The sequence below is a fragment of the Canis lupus genome, chromosome 1 (assembly GCF_003254725.2).
Source record: "Canis lupus dingo isolate Sandy chromosome 1, ASM325472v2, whole genome shotgun sequence".
NCBI lineage: Eukaryota > Metazoa > Chordata > Mammalia > Carnivora > Canidae > Canis > Canis lupus.
The window spans coordinates 75,784,007-75,806,705 of NC_064243.1; the positions used below are offsets into that span (position 1 = coordinate 75,784,007).

General features: G+C 34.2%; 1 protein-coding gene across 7 annotated transcripts in view; it reads left to right on the forward strand.

Annotated features, from left to right (window-relative positions):
- GKAP1 (G kinase anchoring protein 1) overlaps nt 1–22,117 on the forward strand; it is a 71,558-nt gene extending 49,441 nt beyond the window's left edge. For 4 of the 7 annotated variants that reach the window (XM_049116272.1, XM_049116276.1, XM_049116278.1 and 1 more), the window contains 5 exons: nt 11,938–12,035; nt 15,514–15,577; nt 18,907–18,977; nt 19,508–19,585; nt 21,791–22,117. In XM_049116272.1, coding sequence (XP_048972229.1) covers nt 11,938–12,035; nt 15,514–15,577; nt 18,907–18,977; nt 19,508–19,585; nt 21,791–21,838 — 359 coding nt within the window. In that variant the 3' untranslated portion in view covers nt 21,839–22,117. Of the gene's footprint in view, nt 1–11,933; nt 12,036–15,513; nt 15,578–18,906; nt 18,978–19,507; nt 19,586–21,790 lie in introns of all 7 variants that reach the window. The other 3 variants (XM_049116286.1, XM_025423215.3, XM_049116283.1) reach the window with 1 other exon arrangement.
- The last annotated feature ends 582 nt before the right edge of the window (nt 22,118–22,699 follow it).

The following is a 22,699-nucleotide window of genomic DNA, read 5'->3' on the forward strand; positions in this document are numbered from 1 at the left end:
GTTACAGTCTTAGGATATTATCTTAGTCATTATCATGCATAGATACTTACATTAACATGTATCAGGTACTCCATTTATTGAATATTTACTGAGTGTGTGCTATGTGCTAGATACTCTTAGGCACCAGTATAGGAAAGTGGGAATACCAAGGTGGGTGGGACTGTCCTTCACTTAGATACTCAGAGTAGTGGGGGTAAGAGGAGGCAAACCTATAGAGTATCATTCAGCATGATGAAGGCTTTGAGAGAGAGATGAACAATACAAATGAGGTTTTGAATAGAGAAGGTATTAGCTCCCTCCTTGGGTGAGTTGTGAAAGGTGTCTGAAGAATTGACATTTGGGATGGACACTGAATGATGAATAAACTATAAGAGAAATGGAGGGGCCCTACGGGAAGTGCAATAGCAGAGGTCCAGAGCTGCATAAGCTTTAGACTGAGTATTCAGGAAATAAAAGGTTCTGTACTGAGAAGCACAGTGTGTGTGAGGCTAGGGTAACAGGGCCAGGGAAATAGCTTGGGTTTTAGATTATGAAAGTCTTTTTATGGGGAAATAAGTTGGAATTTTAACCTGTAGACAGGAGTTGCAAACTATTGCCCTAAGAATGGCACTCACATTTTAAATATATTACTCAACAAACAAAAAAGAAAGAAAACTTCATCATATAGAGACCTATAAATGCATCTTTCTTTCTTTCTTTCTTTCTTTCTTTCTTTCTTTCTTTCTTTCTTTCTTTCTTTCTTTCTTTCTTCTTTTTATTTATTATTTATTTATTTATTTATTTATTTATTTATTTATTTATTTATTTATTTATTTATGATAGACGCAGAGAGAAAGAGGCAGAGACACAGGCAGAGGGAGAAGCAGGCTCCATGCAGGGAGCCTGACGTGGGACTCGATCCCAGATCTCCAGGATCCTGTCCTGGGGCAAAGGCAGGCGCTAAACCGCTGAGCCACCCAGGGATCCCCTGCATTTGTTTTTCTTACACAGTTGCTAGTCTTCTGCTTTATTTATTCCTTTTATGGGAGGGTCTTAGGTATTCTTAAACTTGCGCCTATTCTTTACCTTATGTTGACCTCCAATCCATTAATAACTGTTCTCAGTCTCAAACTTGTAGTAATTTCAGTTGCGTTTCCACAAACACTTTCCTTTTACCTACTTGATTTTCTCTTCTTCCCTTGGTGCACAGTATTGGTTTTCACAGTATTGCCTACTCTCTCTAGTCTGATTTAATGTCTAGGCTGCCAGGTGTTGCTGGAAAATACATATTTTTTTAAGATAATGCTAATGTTCCATTCTGAAAATCAGTGCTTGTGTAACTTTTGCCACATCTTCATTTCAACATTAACAGTCCTTTGGTTCATCTCTCTCTCTCTGCCTGTGTAATAAACATACAGTATTATATTAGTTTCGGGTATACAATATAATGATTCAATAATTCTGTACAATTTGACTTTGACAGATTCCTACAGTGGCTATTCCAAAGTCTAAAAGCCCATTTCCCATCATCCTTTTACTCTTGTGTGGACATTATCTCTTTGTTGTTTCATTAAGATTGGTAAATTCGATCAACAAATTAAACACCTAAGTTGTGTTACATAGGACACAAAGGAAGTCAGACCCTTGAGAACTTTTTATTCTGATGCAGCAGTAAGATGGGTTTATAAATAACACTAACATAATTCCACATGAAAATCTATTTTCAACTTAATAACAGGGAATCCTTGCCTGTCCAGAACTACTTGTGAGCTTCTTCCTTTCTGGCATTGAATTAAATTTAATATTTTCCTGTCTTGCTTTGTCTGTCAAATTTTATGTATAGTCTGTGCAACCATGTTAATATTTATGGTAAGCATATATGCTTCCTCTTGGCTGTGATTCTCCCCTTTGTGATCCATATCTTCTTATTTTCTGAAACCCATCTGAGATCATTTTTGGATAGAAAGAATAATATTAGTATATTTCAGCAAATAGGTGTCTCAAACCCTTTGTAGAACAAATTTGGCCATATAAAAGTTCATTAAATGATTAAGTTATATTAGTGATCTAATAAAACCAAAGCAACAGAGCAATATAGAACAACAATCTTTGAAATCAACCAAGCCAAATAATACAAAATACAGTTTCTGTAGCTTATCAGCAGTGCTACACTGGGATTACGTGCCTCTCATGTATTTTTATTAAGAGTTGCAATTAATTAGCAGGTAAGATTTAAAGTTTTTATCAGAGCATGTTGTATATTGTACCCATTTAATATATAATTATTTTTGTACAGGGTAGGAAAAGGTGTGTCCAAAAAAGGATATACTGGTAAAGTGCCATAGTAATTTTCAGGAATGGAGATCAGAGATGTTTTAGGAAAAAATGGCTTTTGAACTGGAATGTAAAAAACAGTAGAATTTGAATATGCACAGGTGAAGGAGAAGAAACTATAATGCCAGGAATAAAAGTATGGAGGCAGGGAAGTATAAACCAGTTTAATTAAACAGAAGGATCTTTGAGGAGTGTAGTTTAGATGTGGTAAGGTGGGTCAGAAAAGATTGTGGAGGATTTAAAGACCTGGTTTACGGTTTAGTCAGTAGCCAGTAAGGAATTCTTTAGGGTTTTTGAGCAGAGAACAAAATTTTGTGTAATAATTTCACTGCAGTGCCTAGAAGAAAACTGAATGAAGTTAAAGACTAGTGTTAGGAACTAGCCAGTGCTCACTTATTAAGGGTATAGAACAACAGAAGCATGCCACTAGTGGTATAGGATAAATTCGTATAACCATTTTGGAAAACAATTTGGTATTAATTTTTATTTATTTATTTGTTTATTTTTGTGGTAAAGATGCAACATTATTTTTTCAGCTTTATTAAGGTATAATTGAGATATAAAATTGTAAGATATTTAAAATGCACATCATAAAAAGTAAATAAAAAGCACATCATGATGATTTGATATACATTAACATTGTGAAATGTTTCTTCCCATCTAGTTAATTAATGCATTTATCACCTCACATATTTATCTTTTTCTTTTTAGAACATTTAAGTTCTAGCATCTTAAAACATCAATTATACAATACAGTGTTATCAACTATAGTTACCATGTTCTATGTTAGATTCTCCGACCTTATTCAACTTAGAGTGAAAGTTTAGACCATTTTACCAGACTCTCCTTTGTTCCTCTTTCCCCCAGACCCTAGCAAACAGTATTAACTTTTCAAGTTGAAAATGATGGACAGACCATATGTTCTAGAAATTCTATACTAGGGGATCCCTGGGTGGCTCAGTGGTTTAGCGCCTGCCTTCGGCCCACGGCGTGATCCTGGAGTCCCAGGATCAAGTCCCACATCAGCTTCCCTGCATGGAGCTGCTCCTCCCTCTACCTGTGTCTGCCTCTCTCTCTCTTTCATGAATAAATAAATAAAATCTTAAAAAAAAATTCTACACTAGATTAAACCCTGGAGACATGTTCAAGAAGAATATTCAAAACTCAATTCATAATAAAATCAATAGGAGAAATGAAAACTACACTTACATGTAGCAACATGGATGAATATCAAAAACATAATATTTAATTAAAAAAGCAAGTCACCAAATAATAGTTTGATGCCATTTATATATATTTCAAAAAAACAGTAAATTTAAGGTATATATATGCAGTAAAAGACTAACAAAGGAAGAGAAGACAATACAAAATTCATAATAGGGGATATCCTCATGTGGGAAGGGAAGGGATAGGATTGGGAAAAGGCACAGGGAAGATGCCAAAATTTTGGTATTTTTCAAATTCTTTTTTTTTTTTTTTTATTTATGATAGTCACAGAGAGAGAAAGAGAGAGAGGCAGAGACATAGGCAGAGGGAGAAGCAGGCTCCATGCACCGGGAGCCCGATGTGGGATTCCATCCCGGGTCTCCAGGATCGCGCCCTGGGCCAAAGGCAGGCGCCAAACCGCTGCGCCACCCAGGGATCCCCCCCGGTATTTTTCAAATTCTTAATCTATTGGGTTATTTTCTTTTTACCTCATGTGTGTCATTATATATTTCTATTGCATATGCAAAATTTTTCATAATTAAAAAAATTAACGATTTTCTCATAGTGTATCATTGAGTATAATAGGGAAAAGAAAAAATTGAGACCATTAAAAAAAAAATACTTCTCTCTTCCCTCTCTCCATAGTACTCCTTCCTCAAGGAAAAAAAGCTCTTCTTTTGCCAGTGTTAAAATCCTCTTTTACTGCACATTAATACACCCAGGAATTTTTAAAGGTGAAAAATAAATCAACTCTAATTCACCCATTCTTAACATGTGGTTTCATTTTTGAATATTGCTTTTCTGGGAAAATACCATGTGCATGGGTATTTAAAAATAATTGTAACAAAAAAAATAATTGTCACAATAAGGAATACAGTTTTATAGCCCCTTTTGTAAACCATGCATTATATTGTCAAATCAATACAGTGTTATTCACTTGGTCATTCATTGCCTATTATTGAATATTTAGATTGTTTAGAATTGGTCACTTGATACTCATGGAACTTCTTCCTATGTTTAATATTTTTGATAAATTATTTTCTTGAAATTCTTTTTTTTTTTATTTTGTTTTTTTAAAGCAATTTCTATCCAACTTAGGACTTGAACCCATAACCCTGACATCAAGATTTGCATGCTCCATCAACTGAGCCAGCCAGGTACCCCTCCTTGAAATAAAATTATTTATTTTTTTTTATTTTTTTTAAAAGATTTTATTTATTTATTCCTGAAAGACAGAAACAGAGGCAGAGACATAGGCAGAGGGAGAAGCAGACTCCCTGCAGGGAGCCTGATGTGGGATGCAATCCCAGGACCCTGGGATCACAGTCTGAGCCAAAGGCAGACGCTCAACTGGAGCCACCCAGGTGCCCCGAAATAAAATTTTTTCAAAGATTTATTTATTTGAGAGAGAGAACAAGTGGGGGGAGGAGCAGCAGAAGAGAGAAGAGAGAATCTAAACAGACTCCCTGCTGAATGCAGAGCCTGACATGGGCCTTGATCCCAGAACCTCAAGATCATGACCTGAGCCACTATCAAGAGTCATACACTTAACTGGCTAAGCCATCCAAGTATGCCTTGAAAAAATTCTTACAGTAATTGAATCAAAGGATATAAACATCTTCATATCAACATTGTCTTTTAGAAGCAGGGTATGAGCTTACTCAATTGTCCACAACCTCACTGGCATTGGATAGATCAGCCACTCCTGATTTTGCAGACTTCGTTGTCCTTGTGTATCTTTCTCTTTTGCTCTATTCTCACCTAGTCCAAACTCCTGCGCATCATGTACTCCAAACCAAGCATTTGCCTTGACTTTCGTCATTTCGGTTTTTGGTTCTGTCATTTTATCCAGATATCCAAACTCTCAACTTCCTTTTTCACTTTTCTGTTTTTGAAGGTTTGGGAGTTTTTAATTGTTGAAATAGTTCTTAAATCTATCTTCTCTTCCATTTTCATGAGCACTTTTCTAATTGAGAACCTCATTATCTTCTAATGGTATTATTTCAGTAATTTTTAACAATTCTTTTTGCCTCCTGCCTTCTAATACTAGTACTAATTTCTCCTATACAGGGCTACCAGATGACTTTTTAAAAAGTATGACTTCCACCATGCCACCCTAATACTTTAAACTTCAGTGTCTGTTGAATCAAGTACAATACCTTGGACCTGATATGTAAAATCTTCAGGCTGTGCTTTTCAAACTGAGAGTTCCACCGCATTTAACTGGTCCATAAATTAATTTAGTAGATTTATAGATAGATAGTAGAAAAATACAGTAGATAATAGAAAAAAAAGATGTCAAGAGTATATGACCTCTACCTATTCATATTTTACGAAATTTGTTTCCATGTGTATATATATATACACATACACGACATATACAACATAAGTACATACATGTACACTGATGTGTGTGTTCTGAGTCATGATCTAAAACATTCCTTAATGTAGATGACTGTCAAATAAGTATGGTTTTTTCGCAACGGGTCTGCCGCCAGAACACAGGTGTCGTGAAAACCACCGCTAAACCTAAACCAAAATGGGAAAGGAAAAGACTCACATCAACATCGTCGTCATTGGACACGTATATTCAGGCAAGTCTACCACTACTAGACATCTGATCTACAAATGTGGTGGGATCGACAAAAGAACTATTGAAAAATTTGAGAAGGAGGCTGCTAGGATGGGAAAAGGCTCCTTCAAGTATGCCTGGCTCTTGGATAAACTGAAAGCTGAACATGAACGTGGTATCACCATTGATATCTCCCTGTGGAAATTCGAGATCAGCAAGTATTATGTGACCATCATTGATGCCCCAGGACACAGAGACTTTATCAAAAACATGATTACAGGCACATCTCAGGCTGACTGTGCTGTCCTGATTGTTGCTGCTGGTGTTGGTGAATTTGAAGCAGGTATCTCTAAGAATGGGCAGACCCGTGAGCATGCCCTTCTGGCTTACACACTGGGTGTAAAACAACGAATTGTTGGTGTTAACAAAATGGATTCCACTGAACCACCCTACATCCAGAAGAGATACGAGGAAATCGTTAAGGAAGTCAGCACCTACATTAAGAAAATTGGCTACAACCCTGACACAGTAGCATTTGTGCCAATTTCTGGTTGAAATGGTGACAATGTGCTGGAGCCGAGTGCTAACATGCCTTGGTTCAAGGGATGGAAAGTCACCCGTAAAGATGGGAATGCCAGTGGAACCACACTGCTTGAAGCTCTGGATTGCATTCTGCCACCAACTCATCCAACTGATAAGCCCTTGTGTCTGCCTCTCCAGGACGTCTACAAAATTGGTGGTATTGGTACTGTCCCAGCAGGTCGAGTGGAGACTGGTATTCTTAAGCCTGGCATGGTGGTCACCTTTGCTCCAGTCAATGTTACAACTGAAGTAAAGTGTGTTAAAATGCACCATGAAGCTTTGAGTGAGGCTCTTCCTGGGGACAACGTGGGCTTCAATGTCAAGAACGTATCAAAGATGTTTGTCGTGGTAACGTGGCTGGTGACAGCAAAAATGACCCACCAATGGAAGCAGCTGGCTTCACGGCTCAGGTGATTATCCTGAACCATCCAGGCCAAATCAGTGCTGGATATGCACCTGTGCTGGATTGTCACACAGCTCACATTGCTTGCAAGTTTGCTGAGCTGAAGGAAAAGATAGATCGTCGTTCTGGAAAAAAGCTGGAAGATGGTCCCAAGTTCTTGAAATCTGGGGATGCTGCCTTTGTTGATATGGTTCCTGGCAAACCTATGTGTGTTGAGAGCTTCTCTATCCTCCTCTGGGCCATTTTGGGTGTTGTGGGTGTCATCAAAGCTGTAGACAAGAAGGCAGCTGGAGCTGGCAAAGTCACCAAGTCTGCCCAGAACGCTCAGAAGGCTAAATTAATATTATTCCTAATACCTGCCACCCATGTCTTAATCAATGGTGGAAGGACGGTCTCAGAACTGTTTGTGTCAATTGGCCATTTAAGTTTAATAGTAAAAGACTGGTTAATGATAACAATGCATCGTAAAACCTTCAGAAGGAAAGGAGAATGTTTTGTGGACCATTTGTTTTGTTTTGTTTGTGTGTGTGGCAGTTTTAAGTTATTAGTTTTTAAAAGCAGTACTTTTTAATGGAAACAACTTGACCAAAAATCTGTCACAGAATTTTGAGACCCATTAAAACAAAAGTTTAATGAGAAAAAAAAAACAAGTATGAAAACATTGTTCTATGGTGTAGTTTCAGCCTAATTAACTTCAGCTATATTTTCCCAGATTTTCTCATAGCTAGAGCAAAGCCCTACTATCACCGAAAGCTTGGTCCTCCCTGGCTTTGCCCAAGGTTCATGTCACTTGCCATCTTCTCCCTGAAGCTTTCTCTCACTACCCCCACCCCAAACACCAAACACAGAAAATCTGGATATGATCTTTCCTTTTTTTTACCCCACAGCAATTTTTTCTTTTCCTTTTTTTTTTAAGATTTTATTTATTTGACAGAGAATAAGCAGAGGGCATGCAAATGGAGAGGGAGAGGCAGGCGCTCTGCTGAGCAGGGAGCCTGATGCAGGGCCCGATACTGGGACTCCAGGATCATGACCTGAGCCAAAGGCAGGCACTTAACCAAATGAGCCACCCAGACACTTTGCATTTTGTTTTTCTTATGGCACATTTTATGCGGCACATTTTTATTATCATTCTTAACAGACTACAGATCCTTTGTGGACATGGACTTTATCTTGTACATCCTTGTATCCTTATTTTAGTATAATATTTTCTACTTAGAAGATAATTTTAAAATTTATTAATTGAAATGTAAAACCTTATAAAAATGAATGCACATTAAAACTATGATTTTCTGTCTTTAAAAAAGTGATCTTTGTTGGTTTTTAAAAAATGATTGCTTTAGAGAGAGAGAGAGAGTGGATGAGCTGGGGGGAAGAACAGAAAGAGAGAGAGAATCTCCAGCAGACTCGCTACTGCAGGTGGAAGCCAACCCAGGGCTCAATCTCAGGACCTGGGGATCATGACCTGAGCTGAAACCAAGAGTTGGACACTTAACCAACTGAGACGAGTCATCTTTTTAAAGAAATTTTAGAAACTACTGATAAATGGATTAATGATAAGGCAAAAATTAATATTTGAGGGCTTTACTATATATTTGCCAGATACTATGTTAAGTACTTAAAATGGTTATTTCATTTAATTTGCACAATTAACTATGAAGTTGGTAGATATCCCCAGTTTGTAGATGCAGCGGGGGGAAAAAATGACCTTAATTTTATTCACCTGGAGAAAACTAGTGATAGTTTGTTTTGGTCCAACTTTTCTATGGATGTATACTTTTTTTTTTTCCTCTCTAAAAATGTAGAAACTGTTATATGGACCACACCACTTTTTACTTAAATAGAGATGGTCACCATTTTGGGTTATTAAGTAATAATTCTTATACATTAAATAATTGAATTTTTAATAACTCAATTGCTTTCAGTTATCCCACACTGAGAAAAAATATTTTATTTTTATTTATTTATTTTTTTTAAATTTTTATTTATTTATGATAGTTACAGAGAGAGAGAGAGGCAGAGACACAGGCAGAGAGAGGGAGAAGCAAGCTCCATGCACCGGGAGCCCGACGTGGGACTCGATCCCGGGTCTCCGGGATCACACCCTGGGCCAAAGGCAGGCGCCAAACCGCTGCGCCACCCAGGGATCCCGAAAAAAAATATTTTAAATGTGCCAGTTTGAGATTACATTTCTTTGCTTACTACTAAGATTGTATACTTTCTCATGTTTATTGGTTATATGCCTGTCATATGATTGTGACTGTTTTTTTCAGTCGTATTAAATAAGATAAAAACAGAGAGGGAGGCAAACGATAAGAGTCTCATTTACCTTTCAATTCTCTTAGGGTATTTTTGGAGATTTTTCATCAAGTTAAATGTATCAGTCTTTTCCTTTTAGTTTCCTCCATTTAGTATTATGTTCAGAAGGGCTTTCTTACTCAAAAGATGATATGATACTCTTCTTCATCTAGATTTTATTTTAATGCTTCTTTTTCCATTTTTTTTCAAAATTAGAATAGTATGTTATTCAATGATTCTATACTTAGTACAAAACAATTTTGATAAAAGGAAATTTTTAAACAATAAAGTGAAATTTCCGTCTCACAAAAATAAATCTTCTAAGAGTAAATTCTTAGTCTATGTTCTTCCAGAATTTTTTTTGCATATAGTGTCATAATATTGAGACCTTGTGAATATATTTTATAGTTCTGTATCATTTTTAGTAATTTCAGAGTTTTCAGTTTTATAAACTTACTATACATTTAGGCTATATTCTATTGGTGGGCATTTAAATTTGATGTCTAGTTTTTTGTAATAAATCTGCAATGAATACTTCTAGATATTCCTCCCTACCTGACTTATCTAGGTAAGGTAGATTCCTAGAAGTGAAATTCTTGGGCCTAATATTATGTATATTTCTAATCTGGATCCACCCCCCTATTTGCTTAAACTAGAATCTTGAAAGTGCCCATCATCCTCACCTGCCACATTCAACTGCTAATAAAATACTGTAGATTCTGCTCCCAAATAATTTCTTATACATTTCTCTCCATCTGCACTGCTTCTGATCTCAGTCATAATCTTCTCTGATGTGGGCTTGCAGTAGCAGTTAAAGATTTTGCACTTCTGTTACCCACTCTGATCCATTTTCCACAGCAGCCAAAGTGATCTCTTAAAAACATAAATGTAACATAAGCAGAAATCTGATAGTCCTGCTCAAATTCCTTCACTGGTTCACGAAGCCCTTCAGGATCAGGCCTCTGTCTTATATTATCTACCCCCTCACTGAATTCCAACCATGTTGGCTTCTTTTTTCCTTCAGATTCTCTAGGCTCCTTCCTGCCTTGAGGTCTTTAAATATACTGTTCTGTCTACTTGGAAATCTCTTACCTCCACTTTTTGCTTAACCAGTTCTTTCTCATCACTCAAAGTTCATCATAAAAGTCACTACCTTAGAGAGAGTTTCCCTGATCCACAAGGGAACAATCCACATTATTCCCCTTATAACACTATGCTTCTTTTCTTCGTAGCTTAAACTGCACTTTCTTATTGCAGCATTTATGTTTCTATCTGCCTCCTCTCCCAGACAAGTCCCAGGAGAGCAGGAGTCTTTTTAGTTTTCTTCATTGTAGTACCTGTAGCACCTGGTAGGTAGGTACGTGCTCAGAGAATATCTTTAGAATAAGTTAATGTTGCCACATCACTCATTAGATAAAGGGAACCGATTTATACTCTTACATAACTTTGAGATTTTTTTGCATTTAAATTTGTCTGGGTAGGTGGTGCAAGAAGGCAGGGATTTTCTTAACTTGATTTTTTTCTCCCAGTTAGCCACTTATCCAGTAACCTACATTTATTCTATAATTCAGCCTTTTCTCACTTCTTTAAAAATACCATAATTATATTACAATAAATTTGTATATCTGGACTTTCTTTTCTGGTACACTGCACTGTCAGACCAGGTGTTGTAGTTATTTTTGTTGTGTGGTGTGCCGTTATTTGGTAGGCAAATTCTTCTTTATTGCATTAACTTTTTGTTTCTGTCCTTTGTTCTCCCAGATGACGTTTTGACTGGAATTTCAATGGAATTTTATTGAAATAATATTTAGTCTTCCCATCTACATCCTTTGTCCCATGTCCTTTTCAATATTTTATAATTTTCTTTGTAGATCCTAAACATTTCTGAATTTTATTTTTAGGGATATTTTTTATAACTACTGGGGGAAATGGTTTTTCTAGTTCTATTTTCTACCTGCAAATGCTGTACAGAGAAAATTTATTTTTGGGTTTTGTTATTATTTATTATATTTTATAATTATAAAACAATTTTAAATTATAAAATAATTATAAATTATAAAATAAATGTGAAATGATTTATTTTTTCTAAGTTTTCAGTTCTTTTGGGTTTCAAAGATAGACTAATAACTTGTAACAGAGCACTTTTAATGTGTTTATTTCAGTATAGAAAAATTTCAAAGCTCTGATATTATTCTGTTGTGTTTGTAGTTTGAGATTAATCATAAATATCTTACTTTTACTGTAATAATTACAATTATATAATTGAGTAGAGTTGGAAATGTAATAAACAGTTTAAGGTTGCTTTAGAAAATGGATTAAAATCAGGAAAATCAGGATTTTTTTCCTCTTAAGCTTTTCACAAAGGAATATTATAAACCAGAATTGTTAGAAATTGGTTTTTCTTTTTTTTTTTTTAAGATTTTTATTTTTAAGTAATCACTACACCCAACGTGAGGCTCACACTCACAACCCTGAGATCAAGGGTCGCATGCTGTACTGACTGAGCCAGCCAGGCGTCCCAGGATATCTTAGTTCTAAAATAGTGTTTTTCTCCCACAGGAAGTAGTTCTGAAAGATGGAAGAATTGAAAGACTAAAGTTGGAACTTGAAAGGAAAGATGCTGAAATCCAGAAGCTGAAAAATGTGATCACTCAGTGGGAGGTTTGTAATTATTTACTGTTGTAAACTAAAATAATCCTATAAAATTATACTTTTCTGTTGTTCTTATATGTAAATATGTATAATATTTGATTAATAGAAATAGTATTTCTGCTGTTAGGTTTTTAGACTTTCATTAATGATAAATAATCTGACAATATGATTTTTTATCGTGAAATATGTATAACATTAAATTTGCCATTTTAATCATTTTTAAGTTATAATTAATTGGTATTAATTACCTTCAGTGTTGTGTAGTTATCACCACTATTTCCAGAACTTTTTTTATCATCCCAAATTCTGTACCCATTAAATAACTTCTATTTCCCTTTTCTTGCAGCCGCTCATAATCTCTAATCCCAGTGAATTTGCTTTATTCTAGATACTTCATATAAGTGGAATCACATAATATTTGTCTTTGTGTGTCTGGTTTATTTCACTTAGCATAACGTTTTCAAGTTTCATCCATGTTTTTGCATGTATCAGAATTTCTTTTTATGGCTGAGTAATAGTCCATTGTGTGTGTTATATATATATATATATATACACACACACACCATGTTTTGTTTGTTCTGTTCTGTTTATGGACACTTGTGTTGTTTCCCCTATATCCCTGTTGTGAATATTGCTGCCATGAACATTAGTGTACAAGTATCTGAGTCCCTGCTTTCAGTTCTTTTGGATATATACCTAAGAGTGGAATTGCTAGATCATATTTGACTTCTGGAGAAACTGCCATACTGTTTTCCATAGCACCTGCACCATTTTCCATTCCCATCATCATTACACAAGTATTCCAGTTTCTTTCCATTGTCGCCAACATTTGTTATTTATACTTTTTTTAAGCCACAAACCTGTGTTACTTTTTTACTTACTTCCTGCTAAAACCTGTTTGGACTGTATCCACCCATCTCCCTTAGTTTTATTTTGTGATTTATATTTTCCTTTTCTTTCATTGGGCACAACAAAGATAAAGAAGATGATGTTGCATGTGTGTGTGCGTGTGTGTGTGTGTGTGTATGATGGAATATTATTCAGCCATAAAAAGAATGAAGTCTTGCCATTTGCAACAACATGGATGGAACTAGAGAGTATTATGCTAAGTGAAAAAAGTCAGAGAAAGACAAACATCATATGATCTCACTCATGAGTGGAATTTAAGAAACAAAACAGAGAAACAAACAAAAAAAAGAAACCGAGAGACAAACTCTTTAACTATAGAGAAAAAACTGATTGTTACCAGAGAGAGGAGATTGTGGGGGGTGGGAGAGTAGATGATGGGGATTAAAGAACACACTTATCATGATAAAAAAAAAATAGAATTAAATAAATGCAAAGCTTCATAAACTATAGGCAGAAAAACCACTGGATTGATGCTAAATGAATATACATTTCAATTCCTATCTAAAAACTCAGCCTAAGTAATATTTATAAGATAATATGTGTATATATATACATATATACAAATATATATATATATGCACGCATGAGGCGTGGAGTGAAGATAGTGTAGTAAAACAAGGGACAGGTATTAAATGTAAGAGTAATAAAAAAAAAACAAAAAAACAAAAAAAAATAAATGTAAGAGTAAGAGCACATTTTGAACAGGTCTGGGCAGTGGGGACTAATATCCCATTTTGTATTTACTGAGTTTGAAATGGCTGTAGATACAGGCATAGATATTCAGGATGCAGCTGAACTCACAACATACATATCATTTAAGTGCTCTCTTTTTTGTGAAATTAAAAATACTAATAAGGGAACTGTAATGTTTCATTTATGCTCTTATAAATTACATGGCATTGGGGATCCCTGGATGGCTCAGCGATTTAGCGCCTGCCTTTGGCCCAGGGCGTGATCCTGGAGTCCCCAGATCGAGTCCCGCATCCGGCTCCCTGCATGGAGCCTGCTTCTCCCTCTGCCTGTGTTTCTGCCCCTCTCTCTCTCTGTCTATCATGAATAAATAAATTTTTTAAAAAATCTTTAAAAAATAAAAAAAAATTACATGGCCTTAGTATGTTATACATTTTGTTTTTATAGATAAATTTACTGTTCAGGGTTGTATATATAAAACTACTATTTTTATGGGCAACATAATGATTTTTTGTGGATAATTTTGCTCATTTGCAATTTTTGCATTATGAGCTGACTTTAGACCCAAAGGTTGCTATTAAAGGTGTGTCTGTGTACACTGATCTGTACCTTGGACAAAAGACTTGAACTGGAGAAAGTTTGACAAGATAATAACATTGATTGAGGCCCTGAGAGAAAATTTAGATATCATAGTGGAGATATTTCTGTATTCATAGTGAATATACTTGTAATTGACTGTGTGTGTTTTTCTGCCTCATATTTTTGTGTCCATCTGACTTACCTTTCTCATTCATTCTTAAGCTGCTCAGAAGTTCTGTTCCCTTTACATTTACGTGGTGCTTGCTTCTTTTCAGGGTATTGTCTGCAGTATTACCAAATATCATTACTAATTTATTATCAGCAATTTACTGGATAGAGTATTTAGTAAAAGCCATATTTATTGGACTTCATTTAAAATACATTAAATATGTTATACAAGAAAGAATTTTGAATCAGTAAATTTGGTACTTATCAGCGTAAATGTTAGGAGTAGAAATGACAAGTTTGTTATAGTGATCGATTTCCTCTGTTCTTTTGTTTTTCCACAATGTATTAAGTGTATTGTTTTCTCCAATGTATTAATATATTAAATATTTATAAATAATTAAGTCTGTTTAAGATATGTTGAAGGGAAAATTCCTTGGAATAAAGACGTTAATGCAGAACATAATTTCTCTTGTTCATAAGTATATAATTGTGTCATTTATGTAGTAGAAAAAGCTAAGTCATTTGGAAAAAGAAATTGAGAAAAATGAAAGATACTCTAGTAAATAATTAATTCATATCAACTAAAAGTTACTTTAATAACATATAGTTAATGAAATAATGAGAGGTTAATAAAGTCTTAAATGAGCAGACATAGTACTGTGCTATATAGTTCTGTAACTACAGTGTGTATGTACCTAGGCACTGTCAGTAGTTAGTAGCCTACAGTTGGACAATGGCAGATAAAGAACAGATACAGAAAGTTCTAGTATAGTACAGGATGGTCTTGGTCTAGAGCTGTGAATTACCATTCTTTGTTTTCATCTAATTGTTTTGAATTGTGTAAGGGTTTTGTTTAAGGAAAAAAAAAAGAGAAAAACTTAAAGAAATTTTAGTATTATCCTGAATTTTCTCCAGTTTTATCCCTTATTTTTCAGTTACCTATAATATTAATTTCTGTTATTGTATCAGGGAATTAATTTAGGAGTAGACAGTTCTGAATACATTGTCCTCCATTCTGTTTCTTTCAAAAGTAATTTCTGTCTTTTAGCAAGCCTAGAATTCATAGCTCCATAAATTCTTAGTAAATTGTTAATTATATCATTTACTTTAAAAAACTAAATCTTTTTTCTTTGACTACTAGGCAAAGTATAAAGAAGTAAAGGCAAGAAATGCACAGTTACTGAAAATGCTTCAGGAAGGTGAAAGTAAGTGATTTGTGTGTTTTTAGAATTAAGAGTTAAACTTAAAAATATCTGAAGATAATTTTTCAAGATATGTGAATAACTCAACAACATAAAGAATTTTCCCAGAGTGATTCAAGTTGAATTTTTGCTGATAATTTTATTATTATAAGTCATTCTTATAGCACCTTAGCATAATAATACAAGTTTCCAACTATTCAGGTAAGAGGAAATTTGAAATTTCAATTCTTATAAAGTATTGGACTACATTTAGCAGGAAAACAATAGACCTTGCTTTAAGATTCTCTTTTTAAAAATTAGAGTAGAATGCCTGTCATCATTTTAGGTTTTCTTTTTTCCCTTTCCCCCCCAATCTTTTTTAAAAATCTCATTTATTTATTTTAAAGCGAGAGAGAGAGTGTGTGTATGCACCTGCGAACAGGAGGAAGAGCAGAGGGAGAGAGACAGGCAGACTTTGTGCTGAGCACGGAGCTGGACATGGGGCTCAGTCTCACAACCCTGAGATGATGAGCTGAACTGAAACCAAGAGTTAGATGCTTAACTGACTGAACCACCCAGGCACCCCTCTCCAACTCTTTATACTTTTGTGGCCACTCTAAACTTTGGCAGTAGTTCACCAGCAGGAAGCTAAGAAAATCCATCAAAAATGATTAGAGATAATCAGATTAGTAAAGTAGATGTTGAATGAAGACCCTCCACAACATCAGTTGCATTCCTGATTATGCGTGAAGCTCATGGAAAGGAAACTATAAATCATAAAAGACACATAGGAAGACCTGAATAAGAGAAAATCTTCTGAATAGACAAAATTAAGTTTAATAAACAGTTTTCTGTTAATAAGTATCAATGATATCCCAAATAGCTCTCTTGTGAGTACTCTAGTGTTCAAGAAGTTGTGAAACTCACCTTAAAGAATAAACAAGAAACCAAAATTGAAGATACTGAGAGTGGAATTGTCCAATCAAAACTTAAACTATATTTAAAAAGTTACCAAAACAATATGAATAAAACCAGGAGTCATGTTCAGTTGAACAGAATATACAGTGTTGAAATAGATTTAAACTTACTGTTTTAAAACTTCACTATTTTTTATAATTAACTTACACAGCTTAACTATGATGAAATAGAAGTTAAAAAATAATGGAGAAAGGCATTATTTGGACAATTAGATATGAACATTCTGAGATTAATTTAGATCTGTGCATGTTACTGAGTTCCACGTGGATTATTTAATGAACAAAAGTATAAAAATAAAATAATTATTTACAAGCTACACTTCTAAAAGAAGAAATTAGAAGTATCATTGGACATTGGATGCATGATTTTTAAATATTTAAAAACAAAGTAATATTCCTATTTTGGGAAACATTTGTGAAAAATGAGAAAGTTAACTGATAAATGTTTTCTCTCAAAAATACATTTTAAAATGGCTACCATTAACATTAAATAACATCAGTTATTTAATTAAATAACATCAGTTTCCATACTCTATACTATTAAAAAATGCAAGTAGGGGTGCCTGGCTGGCTCAGTTGGTAGAGCATGTGACTCTTGATTTTGGAATTGTGAGTTCAAGCCCCATGTTGGGTGTAGAGATTGCTTTAAAAAAATCCAAATAAAAGAATTTTATATAGAACCATCACATGAAAAATGCAGTATGTTAGAGCATATATACTCTTAACATTTATGAGTGAAAATAGCTCCATTATAACATAACACATGTTCCTAAAAATCACCAATTTCTGCAAAAGCACAATTGAAACCACGAGGATTATGGGGAAATGGGGTTAGGAGGATGCAACACTTAAAAATACCATCACAGACACATTAAAAAAAAAGTTGGGACCTAATAAAACAGTAGCACAGTTTCATACATGTTAAAATGGTTGAACACAAATACTGTAATAAATATGGTACTTCATCTAAAAGACAGCCTTAAGTTTGCTTGTGGAAATAGGCTTTAGAGGGTCTACAGGTTGTGCGTTACTGTGAAGTAATGGAAGGATGGAAAGTTGGTGTGGTTCCTAACACTGAACAGAGAGATAGCTGGTAGGTATTTGAGGTAAGTGCATAGGTCCTGTTTTCTGTGTTTGTGAAATTATGCTCAAGCAAATGCAAAATCCGTGTTATGTTCAAGTTTTCCGGTAAAACAGTAATCTCAAATTCATGTTTTCAAAACAAGTATGTTTTTGGAAAACGGACTATAATCGAAATGTTACATAATTACTAAGAATCACTAGTTCTCAGTAGGTGTGCCTAATTCTGGGGAGGAGGATGTAAAAGTTCCCAACTTGAATCTTGAGAGACTATGATTTGATTCTTAACTCAGTGTCTCACCTTACTGCATTAAACTATGAAAGATAAATTTGAATTACAGTGTTCTATTGCTAGAGCTGTGATGATATCATTACTCATATATTTGATCTTTTCCTCCTTCACTAAATTTATTACAATTTTACCTCTTCAGTCTCTCCTACTTTGTTTTCAAAGTTGAGGAGTTAGTTTTTCATGCATTAGCCATTTACCATGGGTTAAAGAAGTTGTTAACCATGTGGAGATTTTTAAAGCTTAGGAGGCCTTGGGGCTGAAATGTAGATAGATCTCTTGCTTCCCTAGAGGGAAAACCTCTAGACAAAGGAACAGTTCTGAAAGACCACAGGTGTATATAATCTTTTATGATCATATGAGCTACATTTATTTGACAGTGCTTTTTTGGTATGAACAGTCAGATAAAAATCTGAATTTTTTGTAGACCTTACAGTACTGCTCACCCTGACAATATAACAAAACAAAACATTCTGCATTGTTTTTAAAATCTTGCTTTAGATTTGCCAAGGTAGGGGTGCCTGGGTGGCTCCATTGGTTAAGCATCTACCTTTGTCTCAGATCAAGATCTCAGGGTCCTGGGGTTGAGCTCAGCGGGGAGTCTACTTCTCCTCACTTTCCCTCTCTGTGCCTGTGCGCTTTCTCTCCCTCTTTCAAATAAATAAAAACATTTTTAAAAAAGCATTAGTCAAAGTATTGGTTTATCCCAATGAGAAATTATATCTTCGTCCTCTTTAGAATAGCTGGAAAAAAATTATCTTTCAAAGTATCTATACAATTAATATTTTAACGCCACAGAAAATGTAAAATTTCCAAGAAAAACTGCTGTAGTAATAATCAGAATTTACCAGTGAAAAAATAAGAGTTATATAGAATTAAGAAACACATGCATTCAGTATAAGGATAATTAATCTGCCCGAATGTACTACTATCTTGGTTCACTAAAATATTGTTCCAGAATTTGAGTGATTGGAAAGATTATACTGCTGTTTTTCCTTTCTTGTCAGTGAAAGATAAAGCAGAAATACTTCTGCAAGTTGATGAATCACAGAGTATCAAGAATGAGCTAACTATACAGGTAAGAAAAACTAGAATATGCAGGACTGGTTTTCTTAAGGTATTATTCTCTGGTCCTAAAACATGAAACTTGATTAAACAAAAATATAGCTCATCAACACTGCGGTAAAGTGAAATAAATTATACATCATTATTATCATGTAATTGCAAATGAATGAAGATTCTGTTAACTGTGCTGAGGGAGGTAGATATGTCCTGAAGAGTAAGGGAAGATGAAATTGTATTTCAGTTGATGCAGACTATGAATATAAAAATAGGAAGGACAGATAGAACTTATCCTATTCAGGGACTTGACTTTCTTCTTCCCATCCTTACTCTGCGTTTTATCTGTCTTTAATATACAACTGAGTAAAATGCCTAACTGAAGTTGTGTGTGTGCTTAGCTGGGGGGGTGGGGGGGTGGGGAGGTGGTTCTTCTCTGATGCCTATTCATCTAGTAGTCACATTCATCATTCTGAGTAAGTGTTAAGAATTAAAAATATTTTTGCCTGAAGAGACAAAGTCTTTTTTAAATTGAATGTTTGGTTTTAGGTGACTTCACTTCATGCTGCATTAGAACAAGAAAGATCTAAAGTGAAAGTATTACAAGCAGAACTAGCCAAATACCAGGTATGCTTTTATAATTTTGAAAGTGTTCTCCTCACAAATAATACATTTCAGAATCGATACTATGTGAGAATAAAGAACTATTTTCTTCAGTCCAAATCTATTCACCAAACATATAATTTTGTTTTTGGTCATATAATTTACACTTTAGAAAATGTTAGGGTTATTCTAAATATTGGTACATACAGCAATAACTAAAGTAAAATCCTTGGTACATGATGTGGCATATGTGCCAGTGAATCATATCGAGGGAAGGTACATAATAGCATTTGTCCTAGTATATAAATTTGATCACTTGGACACAGCAGTTTCTCCCAGATATCTCCATTGTAAAGATATCTTTTCCTCTTTATAATTAATAAATAATGTGAAGTGATACTTTGAGATTGTGTGAATGTTCTTTTCTTTTTACCCAATGGTTTTAGCATCCATTGATGATATTTGTATCGGTTATTATTTTGGTGGTTGCAAAATAGTGATTTTTCTAATTCTATTATTTCTTCTGCATTTACAAGCTGGCATTCAGCATTTTTTTCTGGACGAAGCAGTAAAAAAAAATCAATTCTTTGTTTCAATATATGTGTTTATGTATATGTGTGTACACACACACACACATATATTTGTATGTATGTATGTGTGTCTAAGTCATGATATAAAATGTGTTAATTAATGTGGGGGGTCAGAGTAAAAAACAATTTGAAAGCTACTGCCACTGGTCTGAAGAACATAGAAGTTGTAACAGCCCCAGGTTTGACCTCATCAGTCTAAGAAGGAGAATTCTCTTTGCCTGGGAGACTTTGAAAAGGATTCTTGAATTTTGTGGAGGGTAATTTTTTGTTTGTTTGTTTTTGTTTTTAATCTTGTTGAAAAACAAGGTAAGAGTTCTAAGCTGTGTAACACTGGTACTTATGCATAGTGGGTATCTACTTTGTAGGAAAGTTTTTTTAGTAAATGTATTCGTATTTTCCTGCTACAGGAAATAAATTTTGATTTTAACATATGGCATTACACATCTCAGGTCCCATAAGTATATGAATCTGTGCAAAACTTTTATTTGGTAGGAATGAATAATGGCATTCTTATACTTGATTTTTTTTATAAAAAAGCTTTATGTAGAAATGTTTATAACCACCAAGAGGGATATCAGAAGAAGGATGAAAGCAGCGAAGAGTAGCTGCCAACACTAGTAAATGGGTCTGGATGCCACATGCCCCTTGATAGAACCACCACTTTAAGAAATGTACTTCAACAGACAAATACTAGTTCCCAAACTTGTCTTGACCACAAAAGTGACCAAGAATCACTTGGGAATTTTTTGAGTTACAGATTGTTCAGCCCACTTCTGGTGATCATAAATAGATCCAGGGCAAAGTCTCAACATCAGAATTTTAAAAATATTACCACTTAGGTGATTCTGTTGATCAACTAAGTTTGGGTATCATTGCCATATTTTATAAAAATGGATGAGAAACTATAAAATTACATCAAACCATTATTTATGGTTAAAATGGGAAGTAGAATAGTTAAGGATGATTTTAATTTTATTTTTTGTACCTTTGTATTTTCTGTATTTCTACAATAAGTATTTGCTTTTTAAATCAGAGTCAGGCAGAAAATGTTTTGTTAAAAGTAATAAATGTAAAATACTTATCTTTTAAGCTCCTACCTCTTTCCTTGGCTCAAATCAAATACCATAGATGGAGTTTCATTTGGAGCAAATTAGAGATTCATATATGTATGTCACTGAGCAATATGAAAAGTATACCCTAATTTTCAACCCACTGATGAACAAAATCAGGTTTCTAATGCCATCTAATATGAACAAGACTAACTTGAATTAGAAATAGAATTATTCTAAAAGATAATGAACTGAATTAGCAAATTTGCCAATTATATGAAGTAAATTGTTTTAGTATTGATCGAAAATTATATTTTTTAAAATAGGGAACAGTCCAAATGAGCTCTAAAAAAATACAATATTGATAATCTTACTAACTCTAAATTAATACAACCTGCTTTAACCATTTGTAAAAAAAGAAATAATAACCATGTAAAAATAATTCAGGGGTATGCACATTCAAATTTGCAACAAACTAAAAAAAATTGCTTCTTATTCATATTTAAAAATACTTTGTCTCATTTATTCTTAAAATGAAAATGCCCCCAAAATGGTACTTCCTAAATAATTTGCCTTATTTTTCTTTACAGGGTGGCAGAAAAGGGAAAAGAAACTCTGAATCCGACCAGTGTAGGTGATTCCGTTAGCCTATGAGGTCAACACAAAAATTAAAACTTTCAGGGTTTTGCAAAAATGTATATATTTAATGCTGTGCAACTGCTAAACTATGCAGTTTTTGTTGGAGAAAGTTAAAATGATGAGCTCACTAACAGTCTATAATTTTATGACCTTTTGGCTTAAAGTGGAAAGAAGAAAAATAGAATTCCAGCAGAACTCAATGATTATTGTTTACTATCCATACTTCTTATCACTTTAGTTTTTCATCAGTCAATAAAATTAATTTACTCTTCCATTAATATGTTTGATTTTCTAAAATTTCAGTAGCAGTGTGAAAGTATGATTAATTAATTGGATTGTTTACATACAGTGAATATTTACTCAGCACTTTCTGCATGCTAAACCCTACAGGACCTGCAAAATGAATGAACACTGGTGGATACCCTCAAGTAGCTTACGCTCAGAGGACTTAGAAATGGAGGTGTAAAGACAACAGCAAAAATAATTACCATGCATATTAGAGTGTGATAGCATATTGTTTGGAAATTGAGAAAACTTGCATGAAATAGTTTTTGGAAGGTAGATACCTCTGCTGTAAATTTGTTGAGAGGCAGCAAAATCTGTGCTAAAACACTTGATTAAAGAATATTTTGTCTTGAGGACAGAAACATGACACACTGAGAAAAAGTGTTGAAGTAGGAGGAATGAATGAGAAATTTTTCATTGGTTTTATCAATTGCTAAAATAATTAGTAGTATATGGGATTGATTTTGTTTTTAGGGTAGTCAGCAAAATACACCTATGATTCATTAAAATACAGAGGGTATTTTGGTTTTACAACAAAAATGAATACATAAATACTGATCTTGGCCTCTAAACCA